Source organism: Apodemus sylvaticus, chromosome 3 (assembly GCF_947179515.1).
Source record: "Apodemus sylvaticus chromosome 3, mApoSyl1.1, whole genome shotgun sequence".
In the NCBI taxonomy this organism is placed as follows: domain Eukaryota; kingdom Metazoa; phylum Chordata; class Mammalia; order Rodentia; family Muridae; genus Apodemus; species Apodemus sylvaticus.
Genome location: NC_067474.1, coordinates 167,615,576 through 167,631,156, shown reverse-complemented (window position 1 = coordinate 167,631,156; position 15,581 = coordinate 167,615,576). Strand labels below are relative to the sequence as shown.

At 56.0% G+C, this 15,581-nt stretch overlaps 1 protein-coding gene across 1 annotated transcript in view; it reads right to left on the bottom strand.

Annotated features, from left to right (window-relative positions):
• Nucleotides 1-15,581, bottom strand: part of Chd5 (chromodomain helicase DNA binding protein 5) — a 49,919-nt gene that overhangs the window by 21,723 nt on the left and 12,615 nt on the right. Inside the window, exons 3-11 of the mRNA XM_052175767.1 lie at nucleotides 12,321-12,497; nucleotides 9,754-9,872; nucleotides 9,020-9,258; nucleotides 7,509-7,630; nucleotides 6,081-6,204; nucleotides 5,318-5,484; nucleotides 4,988-5,209; nucleotides 2,801-3,007; nucleotides 2,404-2,615 (exon numbers count right to left, since the gene is read on the bottom strand). Coding sequence (XP_052031727.1) covers nucleotides 2,404-2,615; nucleotides 2,801-3,007; nucleotides 4,988-5,209; nucleotides 5,318-5,484; nucleotides 6,081-6,204; nucleotides 7,509-7,630; nucleotides 9,020-9,258; nucleotides 9,754-9,872; nucleotides 12,321-12,497 — 1,589 coding nt within the window. The remainder of the gene's footprint in view (nucleotides 1-2,403; nucleotides 2,616-2,800; nucleotides 3,008-4,987; nucleotides 5,210-5,317; nucleotides 5,485-6,080; nucleotides 6,205-7,508; nucleotides 7,631-9,019; nucleotides 9,259-9,753; nucleotides 9,873-12,320; nucleotides 12,498-15,581) is intronic.

The window sequence follows — 15,581 nt, the reverse complement described above, 5'->3', positions numbered from 1 at the left end:
CACGAAGAGGTCCTGGGCAGGGCCCCACATAAAACGCCCATCCCCTCACACCCATGGTCTCCCAGTATTCTGGGTCCGGCAGGAAGACGGGCACCACCGGAAGAGCTCTAGAGAGGCTTAGTAGCTTGCCAATGCCCTGGGCTTGCAGGGAGAGATGAAGGTGTGGAGACCGCGATAGAGACACCAAGGCAGGGACAGTGAGAGTCTATGCTAACGGAGCTAAGAAGCAGCAGCCGGTGTCCTTTCCAGCCTCTGCTGCAGGGGTGAGGCCATCTTGCTACATAGTATCAACACAGGAAAGGACTCTAGGATTCTCTTCCCTGCTCAGAAACTTCATGTTGTAACATAAAAAAAAAAAAAGTTCAAAGCGTTTTTGCAGTAGCAATCCCAGATGAGGGTCCTTCCCTATGAACAAAGAAAGATGCGATCCCTGCGGGTGGGGCCAGCCTCCTCTAAAGATCCCCAGGGTCGAAGCCCCACAGTGGACACTGAAAGAGTCCTCAAGGCCTCCTGCTCCATCTGAGCAGACTTCGCAACCAGCCAGGAGAGGCCAGCAAAGCCGGGAGCTACGAAACCCCAAACTGGCGAGTAAATAGATCAGGAGCTGAGGCTGCAGGTGGCCCTGGGACCATGAACAGCAAGGCCAATTCCCGGTCGCCATGGAAACCAGTGGCTTATTTTCACTGAATAATTGGTTGTTATGCACACTCTGGGAGATTCACCCGCTTCTCTTTGGGGGTGCAGAGGAAATTGTCCTTTTTGCTTTAGCATGCATTTTAATAAAAGAAATGGGGGGGGGGCAGTTCAGGTAGCATCTGGAGTCTGGAAACAGGAAGGATGTGTCACAGTCAGTAAGAGACACGTTTCCTATTCCCCACAAGCCACTCGAGAAAGGCTTTAGAGCAAACCCTTGTTACATGAGGACCAGCTCGGAAGTCTGTGGCCACAGAGATTCTTAACCTCTGCCCTCACAGGACCTGCAGTCAGGGTCAGAGTGGGTTAGCCGCCCATCCCAAGCTGGAAAACAGACAGAGCTGTAAACAGGCGAAAGTTCAGAGTTCCAAGCTGCCCCTGTGACTCATGGTTGTCCCTGAAGCCCGCTAGCAGCCACCACCTGCCGTCCGGCATCTGCGCCCAGAAATCAGCAGAGGCTCCCACTGCCCATGGCTTGGGAGCTAGCCCTCCTGCCAATGCCCTCCTGCTCCTGCTGGGCCTCCTTACCCTGGCCTCTCCAAGTACCTGGGAATGTCAGACTTCAGGAAAGAGGTGGCACAGGGACTGGGAACTCTGGGCAAGAAAACACTAGTGCTACCAAAAGAAACTGGGTCTAGTTCCAAATCCTAAAGCCTCAGCTGTGTAGCTTCAGGCAGGTGATTCAGCCCTGCTGAAATTATTATTATTATTATTATTATTATTATTATTATTATTATTAAAAATCTTTTTGGTCTGGGCATGATAATGCAGCCTTCAATCCCAGAACTTAGGAGGCAGAGACAGACAGATCTCTGAGTTTAAGCTCATCCCTGCTCTATATAGGAAGTTCCAGGCCAGTCAAGGCTACATAGAAAGAACTTGTCTCAAAAACAAAATGTGGCCGGGTGTGGTGGCGCATGCCTGTAATCCCAGCACTTGGGAGTCAGAGGCAGGTGGATTTCTGAGTTCGAGGCCAGCCTGGTCTACAGAGTGAGTTCCAGGACAGCCAGGGCTATACAGAGAAACCCTGTCTTGAAAAACCAAAAAAACAAAAACAAAAATGTGTTTATGAGTACCTGTGAACATATGAATGCCTGTATGTGTGCATGTGTGCCACATATGTGCCTGGTGCCCACAGAAGCCAGGAGAAGCTGTCTGATCACCTAGAACCAGAATTACAGAAGGTCGTGAGGGGCTGTGTGGTGCTGCGAACCTAACCCAGGTCCTTGGCAAGAGCAGCCAGTGCTCTCCTGTCACAGCTCTCCAGACCCCTTGCTGAGAGAGAGGGGAGGGGAGGGGGAGGGGGAGGGAAAGGGAGAGAGAGAGGGAGAGAGAGAGAGAGAGGGAGAGGGGGAGGGGGAGGCGGAGGCGGGGGGGGGCGGAGGGAGAAGGACAGAGCAAGCTTTGAGACAAGAGCTCTCTGTAGCCCAGGGTAGTCCTGGAACTTGCTGTGTAGACCAGGCTGGTCATGAGGTGTGCACCCCACAACCACTCCATGCTAAGTATAGTCTTGCATGTGGTGCCCTTTGGGATAGTAACACTCACTAATCCTCTCTTGGACCTGCTCGGTTCCCAGAATCATCCCGCTGACCTCAGTCCTTAACCCTGTGCAGGGGCACAACCCTCCTGGCTGGGCAGCCGCATCCCTGCAGTGAGGCGTCCTTACCCTGCCTCCTGCCCCCACCGACCCCATGCACCTGACGCCCTCACCTGTGGTTCAGGATGCGGTGCACCATCATCCACTCGGGCTTGATGCCATAGCGGTAGAAACGTTCCTCCATCTTGGCGTAGAGGGGGTCCTTGTTCTTCCGTTTCTCGCTCTTACCGTCCTCGTCGCCGGAGCCGTAATCAAAGGGCGGAGGTTCGTCCATGTCATTCTTTCTTTGGTAGTTGCGATACATCACAGTGTGGTACAGCTCCAACTACTCAGAGTCCGGGAGATCGGCCGCTCAGCCTGGGTCCCGGACCAGCCCTTCAGCCCCCGAGCCCTCTCCTGGGCGGAACAAGCCTCCTCCTCCTCAGCTGCCCATCCCAGCACCCATGCACGCCTGAGGGAGCCCCAGGTTCACACCAGGCCAAACACAACCATGTTGGCCCAGGGTCCCACCTGTAGCTCCTTCACCCAGGAGCAGTGCCAGTAGGAGAGACCAGCCCACTTGACAAAGAACTCTCTCTCAGGTATGCCCTCCAGAGGCCTGGGCGGGGGCATGCCCGGCTCCACCTCTGGACCCGGCAGCCCCACCACAAAGGGAGCCGGGGGTTCCGTCCACCTCCAGTGTAGGATCCGCTGGACTTTGCCCTTCAGCGGGGGACACTGTGAACAGAGGATGGTCACCATGTTCAGGGTTAAGTCACAGGGCTGAAGCTCCCATGACACTAGACTTGTTACACAGGGTCCCAAGCCAAAACAGTTTCATGGGGGCTTTGTGGTACCAGTCCCTTTCTCTGGAGCCCACATACGCTATGTCATGGGGCTCTGTGGTACCGGTCCCTTCCTTGGGAGCCTACATATGCTGTGCATCAGGAGATGAGCAACAGAGCCTGCGGGTCCTAGTGGGCCCTTTGTACTTGACCACGTGACAATGACCTTCCTCAGCATCTGGCAAGTTAAACCAGTGCATGAGCTCTCTACACAGATAGGACAGAAGGAGACAATAAGATCCACTCAGTCTGCCAGGCAGTGGTGGCACACGCCTGTAATCCCAGCACTTGGGAGACAGAGGCAGGTGGATTTCTGAGTTTGAGGCCAGCCTGGTCTACAGAGTGAGTTCCAGGACAGCCAGGGCTACACAGAGAAACCCTGTCTCGAAACCAAAAAAAAAAAAAACAATCCACTCAATCTGAACAGCAGAACAAGGAGACAAACCAAGAGTCTGGACTCACCATCCACACAGCCATGCACTGCCTCACGCCCTGCCTAATCCCAAGAACCTCATATCCTGACACATGAGCGGCCACAGGACGGGAGCCCTGCCTGACCATCATGGACACGGCAGCCCTGACCACTCAACCTGTGCATCCAAGCTTGCTAGTGCAGGAAGTCCATCTCCCTCACCCACACACACACTCAGGTCCTGAGAACCATGGGACTCCGGGAAGCGGTGGCAGGCACCTCAGAGCAATCAACAGCCACACCTTGGCACCCCGAGATGGCCTGGGGTGGCCGCGACCCTCACAAGCACAGTTCTGAGGCCAAGCTGGACTGAGGAGAGATGGCAGGTGTAGGGAAATGGTCTGTAGAGGGGGGCAGGTCTCGGCCCAGCTGCCGACCTACTGTGTGCCTGAGTACACATCCCTTCAGCCAGTTTTCTTGCCTGTAAAACTGGCCTCTCCTCCTCTGCCTCAGAGGACTGCTGGTGTCAGAGCATGGGTCTGAAGGAAGATGCACTGCACACCACATGTCCCAGAAGCGATCATGCTCTGGCCTCTGAGGGCAAAGAGCAAGGTGGAAGAGGCAAGAGGGAGGCAGGGTGATTCTCTTGGACTTCTGGGTATGGAGGGACTCCTTTCCCACGCCTTGGCCCACCCAGCCTCGCCTCCTGCAGGGAGGAATCAGGAAACAAGGCACTATACCCCATTCTCAGGAAAGCTATGAAGGCTTCACCCATCAAAGGGACCTGTCTGTCTGTCCCCTACACCAACAAGGACAGATCTACACTGGCGCACATGCAATACCAACACTCAGCAGGAGCCCAGATGCATACACAAGCCAGACGCTGCAAGGCAGCCCAGAACCTATGGGAGACGGAGCAGCTCTACAACTTCAGCTGCCCACAGTGGCCAGTCAAGGGTTGAGGGCATAGGGAGAAGGCTGTTCTCTGCCTTCATAAACTGAGGCTCCAGACTCTGGGGACACATGCCCAGGGTGACTCAGGGACCCAAATCCAAGCGGAAAGTTCTGCTGTGGCATGATCTCAGGCATGTGTCCTCCAGAGCCTCGTACTCCCGCTGAAGAGAAATTCTGGTGATAGTCTGCCTGGTATATAGGCGCAGGGTTCCCTTCCCAAGCAACCCCAAAATAATTCTTGAAAGTCAATTAAGGGATGGAGTATAGCTTATTGGGAGGCCTCCTGGGTTCGGTTCCCAGCAGGAATGTGCATGAGGTTCTTAGTTCAGAATAAATTCTCAATAACCAGTCCTAAGGGAATTCTGGAGGGAGCAGACAGGGCGAGGCAATGGGCGTGGTCTTCTGTGGTTGAGCGGTATGGGGGCGTGGCCTGAGTCAGCAAGGGCAGGCTCAGAGCCAGGTGGGCGGGGCGTCGGGGGCGTCAGAGGCGCGAGGTGTAACACTCACTGTACAGCGCGGGCAGAGCCATTCACCGTTCGGGATCTCCGGCAGCGGCGGGTTAAGGCAGTGCAGGTGGTAGGAGGAAGGACAGGCATCACAGCACAGGAGCTCGCCACCGTCCTTGCACACGCGGCAGAACTCCATGTGGTCATCTTCCTCCTCCTCGCAGCCGCCCTCCTCCTCTTCCTCATCATCATCCTTCGGCTCCCACTGGATCCCCTCCTTCTCCTGTAGGGAGGAGTCCGGAGGGATGCACCTTGAGCCGCGTCCTCTTCCAGACCCCGGTCTCCAGGCGATGGCCTGCCAACCCCGGTCCAGACCCCAGCCACGGCTTACACAGTGCGGGCAGCTCCACTTGCCCTCTGGAGCCTTCTCCAGCTCCGGGTCCAGGCAGACCAGGTGGTACGCCCTCGGGCAGGTGTCACAGAGAATGATCTCGCCTCCCTGCTGGCACACCTCACAGTAGTCCTGGTGGTCAGTCTCATAGCCGTCGCCATCATCAACTAGGATGGGAGGGAGAGGCGTGATAGTGGGGGTCTGCCGTACATGACCATATCCGCTACCCCGACCAGACTGGGACATGAGAGGCGTATGAGGTCAAGGCAGCCCTGTCACCTTAGCACGTTCTAGACCAGCCAGGACTATGTAGTGAGAGCCTGTCTCAAAAATCAGAGCGGGAGGGTGGGTATTGGTAGGTCTAGCTGAGTGGGTAACTGATAGGGGGCTGAAGGGTGAGCTTAAGTGCCTGGCCCACTCCTCTGCTAGGGCCTAGTATTAACAAACCCTGGCTTTCTTATGTGTTCCTCCCTAGGACAGACAGTAGACAAGGGTGGTTGAGAGAGCACAAGGTAAGGAAGGAGAGGCTGGGACATGAGGATGCCCTTCCCCCATTCTCTGCACCACCACCCCCCATCATGGAAAAGGCTCAGCCTTCCAACGTGGAAAAGGTCCCGCCTCCCATCATGGAAAAGTCTCTGCCCCGCCCCATGCCGCCCCCATTATGGAAAAGGCCCCGCCCCCATCGCGAAAAAGGCCCCGCCCACCATGAAAATGACTCCGCCTCCCATCATAAAAGGCCCCGCCCCCCGAGAAGCCCTACTCCTCTTCTTCTTGCGCCTCCTCTTGTTCTTCTTGCCCAGAGCTGCAGAGCACTCGGACCGCACTGAAGAGCTGTGGATGCTGGCATTGTCCAAATCTGAGTCCTCCCGTTCATCCTCCTCGCTCTGAAGGGAAGGAGGTCGGGTGGTGAGTCAGGGCCTGCCCTGGTGATTTGGGTAAGGCAGGGCCAAGGAAGCTCTGAAGACTCCCTGTAGCTTCACTCTGTCCCCCAACCCAGCTAGAAACGGGGATGCACAGCCTGGATGCCCCACCATCCTCCCAACTCCTGCTCCCAAGACCTCTGCCACCGCCACAGTTCTACTGCTCCGCACCGCTTCCCCAGACTCTGACCTCCATCTGCAGAACTCCTACACAGCCTTCAAGGGCCACCCTAAAAAACCCCTCCCCTAGGGAATCGCCACAGATCTCTCCCAGTGGACACACCCGATGGACCAATGGCCTCTTAGGAGCTGAGCTGGCCTACTACATCTAGGGCAGAACCATGCTCCTTCCAGAGCAGACAGCCTGGTGCTTCCCCCACCAGAGGACAGAGCAGAGCTTCAGCCCTCTTCTCCACCCTCTGTCCTGAGAGGACAAGTGACAGCTGTGCTGGTGGACTGAGGTGAGGTGAGACCTGGGGCTAGACGAGGAATCGTGGCTCCAGCCAGCATGGTCAAACAGGCCGCTCTCCAGGGCTCCACCCTCCAAGCACAGCTGGGTATAGAGCGAGCCCGTGAAGGGCGGGGTATCGTCCGCTGGACAGAGCCACTGTGGGCAGCGCACAACCAAGCTCCGAAGTCAGGGGCTGGCCAGAGTCTAGGCTAGATGGGTCCTTGGAAGGGTCCAGTCTACACCTATAATTGGGGAAACTGAGGTCCACATGGCTTGTGTGAGCAGAGACTGGGAGAGGTGTGTAGAGTTTGCCTCAGTTAACTGGGGGGAGGGGAATGAATGTGGCCCACTCTGTTCAAAACAGAAATCCCCTAACCATCTTGCACACACATGAACAACCACTGGGGAACTCTTTTCCCTGTCCCTCTCTGTCTCACACACACAAGCACACATACACCTTTTTCCTCATACACACATATATTCATATGTGCACACACACATACACACATGTGCATACACATACACACATGCACACTCACTGAGGAATGCTCTGCCGACACATAAACACACATATCCACACACACATGCACACACAAATGCATACACACACATAAAAAAATACATAAGCACACATATGAACACACTTGCACACACATATGCACACATGTACACATACACTGAGGAATGCTCTGCTCCCACACACAAATACATATATGCACATACACACATACACATACATGTATGTACACATATGTATACACGCATACACATGCACACACATGTGCACACACGAGCATGCACACGTGCGCACACTCACCGAGGAGCCCTTCTTCCTCTTGCTGATCCCTCCGAAGCGGAACTTGAGCCCCGCCACTCTCTTGCTCCTGCCCTTTTTCTTGGAGTCTTTGGCGCCTTTGTTCTTCTTCCTCACTCCGGGCCCTGGACGGTGTGACAGCGTTGCTGTGACCAACACTGCCTCTGATGGCCCACTCCTCCCCCATCACCTCACTGAGCCTCTGCACCCACCGTCACCCTTTCCGGATGAGAAGGTTGAGGTTACACAGGAAGTGACGAGACGGACAACCCTGAATCAGTCTGCCTGTCTTGGCCGCCATGCTGGCCAGATGGCGGTATAGCCAGAGGAGCCACGGACACGGACAAATGCCTACCAACTTGGGGACAGCTCTACACAGTCTGACCCGCCTTGGCTTCCATACTAGCAGGGCCAGCTTCTAAAACAACACTGCCCACCTGTACCCAAAACCCAGCCCGCCAGCCTCCCAAACCATGGCTACCACTCCCAACTCTCCTATCACCGGGCTACAAGGCTGAACTCTGTGCGCATACCACCAGCAACACAGCGACTGGCATGCCATCTAGGGAATGGTGCCCATCCCTGCCCCAGCAGCCTGGAACAAAGCACGGTGCCTGTTGTGGGAGCCACGCCCTGCCCAGGTAGCCTTGCTCAGTCCTCCACTGGCTATACCCCGTGGCGATGTCGATCCAGCTGCACTCGGGGCGTGCCACAGAAAAGCTATTTCAGTCTTTGGAGCTCTGAATAGGGGTCTTGGGGAGTTCCCCTTGCTCCTGGGCAGGAAGTAAGGACCGTGGGAAAGGGATGGACTGTGTGTGACATGGGGCAAAAGGAGACCTGGCCTATGACACTCACCCACCAGGCACTCTGAGACATGAAAGGGGGCTGCCAGGCACAACACTGAGCGCTGCCCCAGACACCAGAACTCTGGGCTGGCACAGGGGTCCCCAGGCTCCTCTCAGCCCATCACACCCCACATAAGAGCACTAAGAAGACACAGTATTAATGCCCCCTGGCATTAACTGGGAGGAGATCGGTGTCCCCAGCCAGAACTTCCACCCAGGTTGCAGACTGTCTGTCCCTCCTAAACAGAAGGCCCTGCTTGCCTGCAGTCCCATCTGCACTAGGTCTCCTCGCTATCCTTCCAGACCTGGTCACACTCCTGGGACACAGAGAGGCCCTGATTCAGGAGGTGCTCATAGGAGAGGATCACAGGCTAACCAAAGACTGCCTTAAACTTGTTCTGTGAGTCCAGAGCTGGAACAGCGCCATCCTGTGGGCTCCCACCTCCATGCCCTCAGTGGGGGCGGGGAGTCAGATGTTAACTCCCAAAGATCCACCCACCGCCCCTCTGCTTTGCCAGCCACCCTCGCCAGGAGCTGTGAAAAGGCAAGTCAGCCTGAGGTCAGGTAAAACACCGAGTCCTCAGTACGATGGCCCCTAACTGCCTGCAGGATCCGTAGGGGCAGAGCTGCCGGACAGGGCCGGTGCCCAGTCGTCACCCACGGCCTTACCCTTGCCCTCTTTGGTCTTGGCCTTGCGTATGGGCAGAGGCTGGGGCACTTGCTGGGGACTGATGGCCAAAGGAGGAGCAATGGTCACCGTCTCCACGGCCGCGGCCACAGCAGCCGCAGCTGCTGCTGCCGAGCTTCCCTTAAACGGGTTGTTGGCGCTGAATTCCCGCCACTTGGCCCCCAGGACAGTCATCATTTTGGACATGGGGATCTTCGGGTTCTTCTTGGCAATAAGCGGCCTGAGGGAGAGAGACCAGAAGGTGAGGGAGGCCCCGCCCCATCATGGAAAGCCCCCGCCCATCACGGAAAAGGCTCCGCCTCCACCATAGAAAAGGCCCCGCCTATCATGGGAAGACCCCGCCCCATCAAGGAAAAGGCTCCACCTCCCATCATGGAAAAGGCTCTGCCTCCCATCATATAAAAAGCCGGCGAGGTGTGGCTAGCCTAGTAGTCCTGGCTAGCCCAGTAGGGGCAGGGAAAGGACAAAGTGAGACCAGAGCACACCCCAACATACTCCTGACTCCTGGAGTGTTTCCATTTAAGCTGCAGACCAGAGATAATCCTACAGCAGCCATTCCCCACAGAAGGACCCAGAATGGGGGGCCTGTGAGGGAGGTTGGCCCAACCATCTGCTATGTTAAAACGAAGGAGTCCCTGCTGCCTCTCCCTCCACCTCCCCTCGGGTAAGCACAGCCCTCATGGTCACCCAGCCACAGCAGCAGCCCCTGGCCCACCGGAGGAACTGGCTGAAGGCTTTGTAGTTGGTCAGTGTGTGGTAGTCATCCTCAGAAAACAGGTAGTCCACATCGTCGAGACCCCACTCAGCCATGAGCTGTCCTGAGGACTTAGGCTCCTGCAGAGACATGGTCAGGGGGGGTCAGAGGTGCAGGCCCTTCTGACCCGCTTCCTTGCTCTGAGGAAAGGGAGAAAGGGGCAATCTGCAAGCTCTCACCCACCACGGGGACACTGAAAGACATCCCCACACTGTCCCCAGCCACCCCAGCAGCAGCATGTCTCAGATTCCAGCTCACAGGACGTTGCCGCTGTGAGCTTTGAAGCTGAGAAAGATCATGCAAAAAAGCAAAAGGGTGGGGGACAGGCCACTCTGCTGAGAGAAAAGCTCTGGAGACAGACAACAGACAGACAGACAGGCAGACAGGACTGAAGCAGTGGCCCGGTGAGGAGCAGAGCTGGAAGAGTCCCTCAGCCACTTCCCAGACGTGCTGCTAAGGAAACTGTGACAAAGAACTCAACAGGGCCACCACAGGGGTCAGAGAGCCAGAGGACCACAGGACTGATGAGCCGGGATCACGGGAAGTGCTGATTGTGGAGAAAGGTCTCCTTTTGTTGGGGTTTTTTGTTTGTGTTGTTGTTACAAACTGGCTGTCCTCAAACTCAAAGAGATCCTCCTGCCTCTGCCTCCCAACTGCTGGGACTAAGGGTGTTTGCTATTATGCCCAGTTATTTATTTTTAATTTATTTATTTTTATGTATATGAATGCTTTGTCTACATATGTCTTCTGACTACCACATGTGTACCTGGTACCAATGGAGGCCAGATAGGGGCATCAGATCCCCCACCCCCGACACGAGTTAAAATTCTGAGCCACTTTGAGGTGCTGGAAATTGGACCCCGGGCCTCTGGAGGAGCAGCTAGCGCTCTCAGGCACTGGACCGTCTCTCCAGTCTCCCCGCGGGTCAGTTCTAACCCTGGCTCTGCCAAATACCATCAGCGGGACGTGGACAAATGAATTCACCTTTCTGCCTCAGTTTCTTCATTCTGCCCCACAGAGAATTAGCATAGATGCTTAGGATGAAAACTTCAGTGACTGTTATCAGGTGACCCAGACAGCTTCCTCTCCTCCCCCCCCCATCCTGCCTCTTCCAAGTAACCTTTCACCCTTTAAACAATAAGCACACACCTCTAAAGGGCACAGTTCCTGTCCTGCCAGGACGCACAGAGCCCCACCGGCGGAGGAAGAGAAAGGAAAGTCTGCAGCCTTGGGTGACACCAGAAAATGCCACACAGCGCCCGTCTGCTCTGAGCCCTCAAACCCTCTTGGGAGCTGTCTTTCTGCTCCTACAGTGAAAGGCCACCCAGCTGGTGCAAATTCTCCCTGGGTCCCATTATCTGTGTCCCAGAAATGGCCTGCAAAGCAAGAGGACTTAAGAACCTGATTCCATTGCCAGGCAGTGGTGGCGCACGCCTGTAATCCCAGCACTTGGGAGGCAGAGGCAGGCAGATTTCTGAGTTCGAGGCCAGCCTGGTCTACAGAGTGAGTTCCAGGACAGCCAGGGCTATACAGAGAAACCCTGTCTCAAACCCTGCCCCAAAAAAGAACTTGGTTCCACAACACCTCAGAGATAGTTCCACGAGGGACACCCTCCCATTGACAACCTGACCCCTTCAGACACAGCCATTCCTGAGAAACATGTAGGAAACAGAAGCAAGCAGATGATGATGTCGCCAGTAATCTATATATCTCCTGGAAGTTCATTTCTCAGAACTGTCCCCACGGCTATTACAGTCATAGCTGATTCATAGCACACCCACCAGTGACTAATGAGGTCACACTGGGTGTCAGGACACCCCCAAGAAAGCAACACTCCCCGCAAGCACTTCAGTCTTCAATCATGCACAGCCCTCTGCCGCCCAGCGGCCACCACGTTAATGTTTACGACACCACATCGTAGCTCACAAACAATTCCTAGTGACACAGGGTCACCCACCCGCACCTCACAAGTCAGGGGTTGGCCTCAGTTCAATCGCAATGCTTGCTTTCTACATCTGCGACGGAGCTGCCCACGCCCAAAGGACAGCCAGACCCACCTTTACAGCCACGCACCTCCAAGTTCACTGAGAGCATGGAGGAACTGCCACATGGGCAGAACCACAGAGTGCACCAAGTACCCAGGCAGAACCGGCCACGCAGGGCTGTCCGGCGGATGCTAAGCGGCAGAGATCCCATCCGCTGCTTCGTTTCCCCAGATTGCTCCAAGCGAGAGGTTCCCAACACCAAACCTGAGCTCATGCTATCTATCATCCTCTCTGGAAACAGCTGCACGCTCCAGTGGGCGAGCGAGCTATTGCCAAGGGCAGCCCCAATCTGTCAGCAAGACACCGCACTGCTGCTGCCACAAGCCCCTCCGTTTCCCGTGTCACTGAGACGTCTGACCACAGGCCCCCTGTGTCCGACATCCCAGTGCGTGGTGCGCGTGCACACAGAGCTCTCTATGGCCTCCCTGGCTCTGGCCTCCAAGCCCCCTCCATCCTCCGGCCTGGCCCCGCCCCGGCGGTTACCTTCAAGCCTCCGTCATCGTTATCTTCTTCATCCTCATCTCTCTTTTTCCGCTTGGCCTTCTTCTCCTTCTTCTCCTTCAGTTTCTTCTTCTTCTTCTTGGTGGGGGAATAGTTGCTGCCCTCACTCTCTGACCTCCCTTCCAGATCCTCCTCGTTGGACAGCTCATCATTGCTCCCCTGGGGAAGACAAGGGGCACGGTGAGGGTGACGGACACCCCAGAGCGCCAGAGACCTGGGGCGGCAAGGCCTGGAAAAGTGGCTCGGCCACCGACTTTCTTCACTCATTGCGGTCACTGGGGAAGGAGCATGGGCAGAGAAGGGACTGGCAGACAGACGGTGAGGTGATCTGCGGGGCAACCGGCCTTCCCCAGGCAGGTGAGGACGCGTCAGCTCCTGTTTGGGTCAGAGTGTAATACCATGGCACCCGGGAACTCCTGGTAAAGGCCACGATGACCAAAGTCAAAATGCCAAGTATCCAAGAAAAGTTCCAGACAGGCGCTGACACGGCTACCCTGCACGTCAGCCCCTGGATGGAGCGAATGCGCGAGGGGGGGCAGCTCTCCAGAGGCAGCCACAGTAGAAGCCTGTCTCCAGGATGGCCACACCACCTCAACCATTCAAAAAGGTAAATCAAGCAGCTCTTAAGATTGACTGGGTTGTGTTTCCTGTCTGTACAGGCAGAAAATGGCCCATTTATATGGAGATGAGGGTGTTTACAGTCATAGCATCCCCACCACCAAGATACATCCCTGGAAGGAAAAGGCTTGTCCAGTTTGGAGGCAAGAGAACAGCAGGGCCCTGTCCTCTCTACAGGGGTCTCGGGCAGGCACAGGCTGGCACCATCACTACGACTGCTAGTTCTGGACTTGTCACCCTAGGGATTGCTGTGAGGTATTTTGCAGGTGAGCAGAGACGGGTGTGAGAAGAGATGGAGAGAGCCGGAGAGAAGAAGACTGAGCTATGAAAGACAGTGGAGGAGAGGGGTGAAGGAAAGAGCAGAGAGAGGGAATGGAGGTGATGGGAGCCCACGGAAAGGGGGCAACAGCGCCTGCCTGGAAGATGTTGGGGGACCCTGAGCCATTCTCTTGCCTGCCAGAGAATTTCCAATTAAGCACATCTCACCAATTAGCTGAGGTTAGACATGTCACCAATCAATTATTGTCGCCGAGATCTTCCCTGCAGTGCAGCTGGGACGACCCCACCGGCAGGCTCTCCTGGAAGCTCATAGGAGACTGAACCTGTCACCTGCTGCTAATCGATCACCAAGTCGGCGCGCCGACAAGGCCTCCTTGCTGTCACAGAAACTTACTCCACCCTGGACCCAAGGGGCAGCTCCCAGCTCGGGCACCTGTCAGTAACATGGAAACCTACAGCCACAGTTCCCAGTGGAATTCAGATGGGGAGATTCCCTTTCCCCAAGGTGACAGAGACCTGCCAGCTCTCAAAGACCATTCCAAGAGATCTGAGAGCCCCAACTCTCACCCCCAAAAGATGTGTGTGTGTGTGAGAGAGAGAGAGAGAGAGAAGAGAGAGAGAGAGAGAGAGAGAGAGAGAGAGAGAGAGAGAGAGAGAAGGCGCGCGCGTGGCACGCGCACTACATTTCAGCACCACAGACAGCAGCTGCAGCCCGCCCTTAAGAGAGGGAAATCCAACTGGGCGGTGGAGGCGCATGCCTTTAATCCTAGCACTTGGGAGGCAGAGGCAGGTGGATTTCTGAGTTTGAGGCCAGCCTGGTCTACAGAATGAGTTCCAGGACAGCCAGGGCTACATAGAGAAACCCTGTCTCGGAAGAAAAAAAAAAAAAAGGGAAATCCACTGCCTCCATTTTCGTGGCCTGCCCATGGGTCCCTGCTAGCCTGGGACATGTTCAAGTTATTGTAACCACCTGAACTCAAGCTCTCTCATCTGCACAGTGGGTGCCTGGGCACACAGGGGCGCTGGCGTGGACAGTCGTGCTCAGAGACTGGGGTAAGTAGGGAGAGCCAGTTGATCATCATGTATCCTGGCAGGGAACGTAGAGCAGACCAGTCTGCATTCAGAACCACAGAGGCCCTTTACTTCTGATACAAGCGGACCACGCCCAGGCAAAGGCAACACCCTCAAATGCTAATGATGCTGATAGGGAAGCAGACATTTTGCCACTGGGTCACGGGTAGACAACTGTTGCCTGGTAGCTGGTCAGAGCATTCACTGAGAAGACGCTGCCATACCGGGGGTTCAGAGGAGGCCGGAAGTGGCCAGCACAGCTTGGAGCCAGAGGGAGGGGGGAGATGGGAAGGAGCCTCCAGCCAACTGAGGTGGCTGCCTGAAGCAGCAGCCTGTGCGTCGCACTGATAGGGGGCGGGGCTTGCTGAAGCTGAAAATCTGGCCCGGACCGGACCCAGCCAAGGTCTCCAGAGCTAGGTAGGAGGGCAGTGGGCGGAGCTGGAGCCGGGCAGCGAGGATCTCAGGCCAGCGATGTCTCTTCTCCATCCATCCACCAAAGCATAGGGAGAGAAGACCCTGTCCTGCATCCCCGAGCCCCAAGCCCACCCCCCTTCTCCGCTGCCCTGCCTCTTGCCAATACAGCCTAAGTCACCCCCCACAGCCATGCCCGCACACCACTGCCGAGTACCGGATGAGCCTGTCTCCCAGCAGACCCCGTACCAGCTGTTCCCACACTTCCTCTACCTCCTTCTCTGCCTGACGCGCATCATAAAAACATCTTGCCTCATAGAGAGGACGGTGAGGAAGAAACGCTCCGAGGGGATTGGAAAAGCATCCACAGAGCAACGTTATACGAACGAGAAGGGGAAGCTGACCAAGAACCGGAGGGAGAGGGACCACAAAGCTTACTGGGGCCCACGCCAAAGGCAGACGGGCCTCTGAGTTTGGGGTCAGCCGGTCTATACACGCCAAATTCCAGGCCATCCAGTGAAACGCTGTTTTACAGAAGAGAGTACTGGGGATGAGGAGGTGGGCCACACCCCATTCGGGAAGGAACCGGACCAGTAAGCCCTTATAGAGCTCCCCAGCCAACCTCAGTCCTGAGGTCGGAGAGCAAGCAAAGCACGTAAGGCTGGAGATAGGATGACGGGGACCTTTGACCTTGGCGCCGTCCTTCACGGGCGTCACTGTTAACCGGAGCACGTGTGGCTGTGAGAACCTCACTTCAGATGCCACACCCAGGTGGGGACAAAAGAGGGGGTCTCTCTGCTCAGCACCCCTTTACCAGCCGTGACTGGTGGGGACCCCAAGCAGCGAGTCCTGCACAACCCCTTC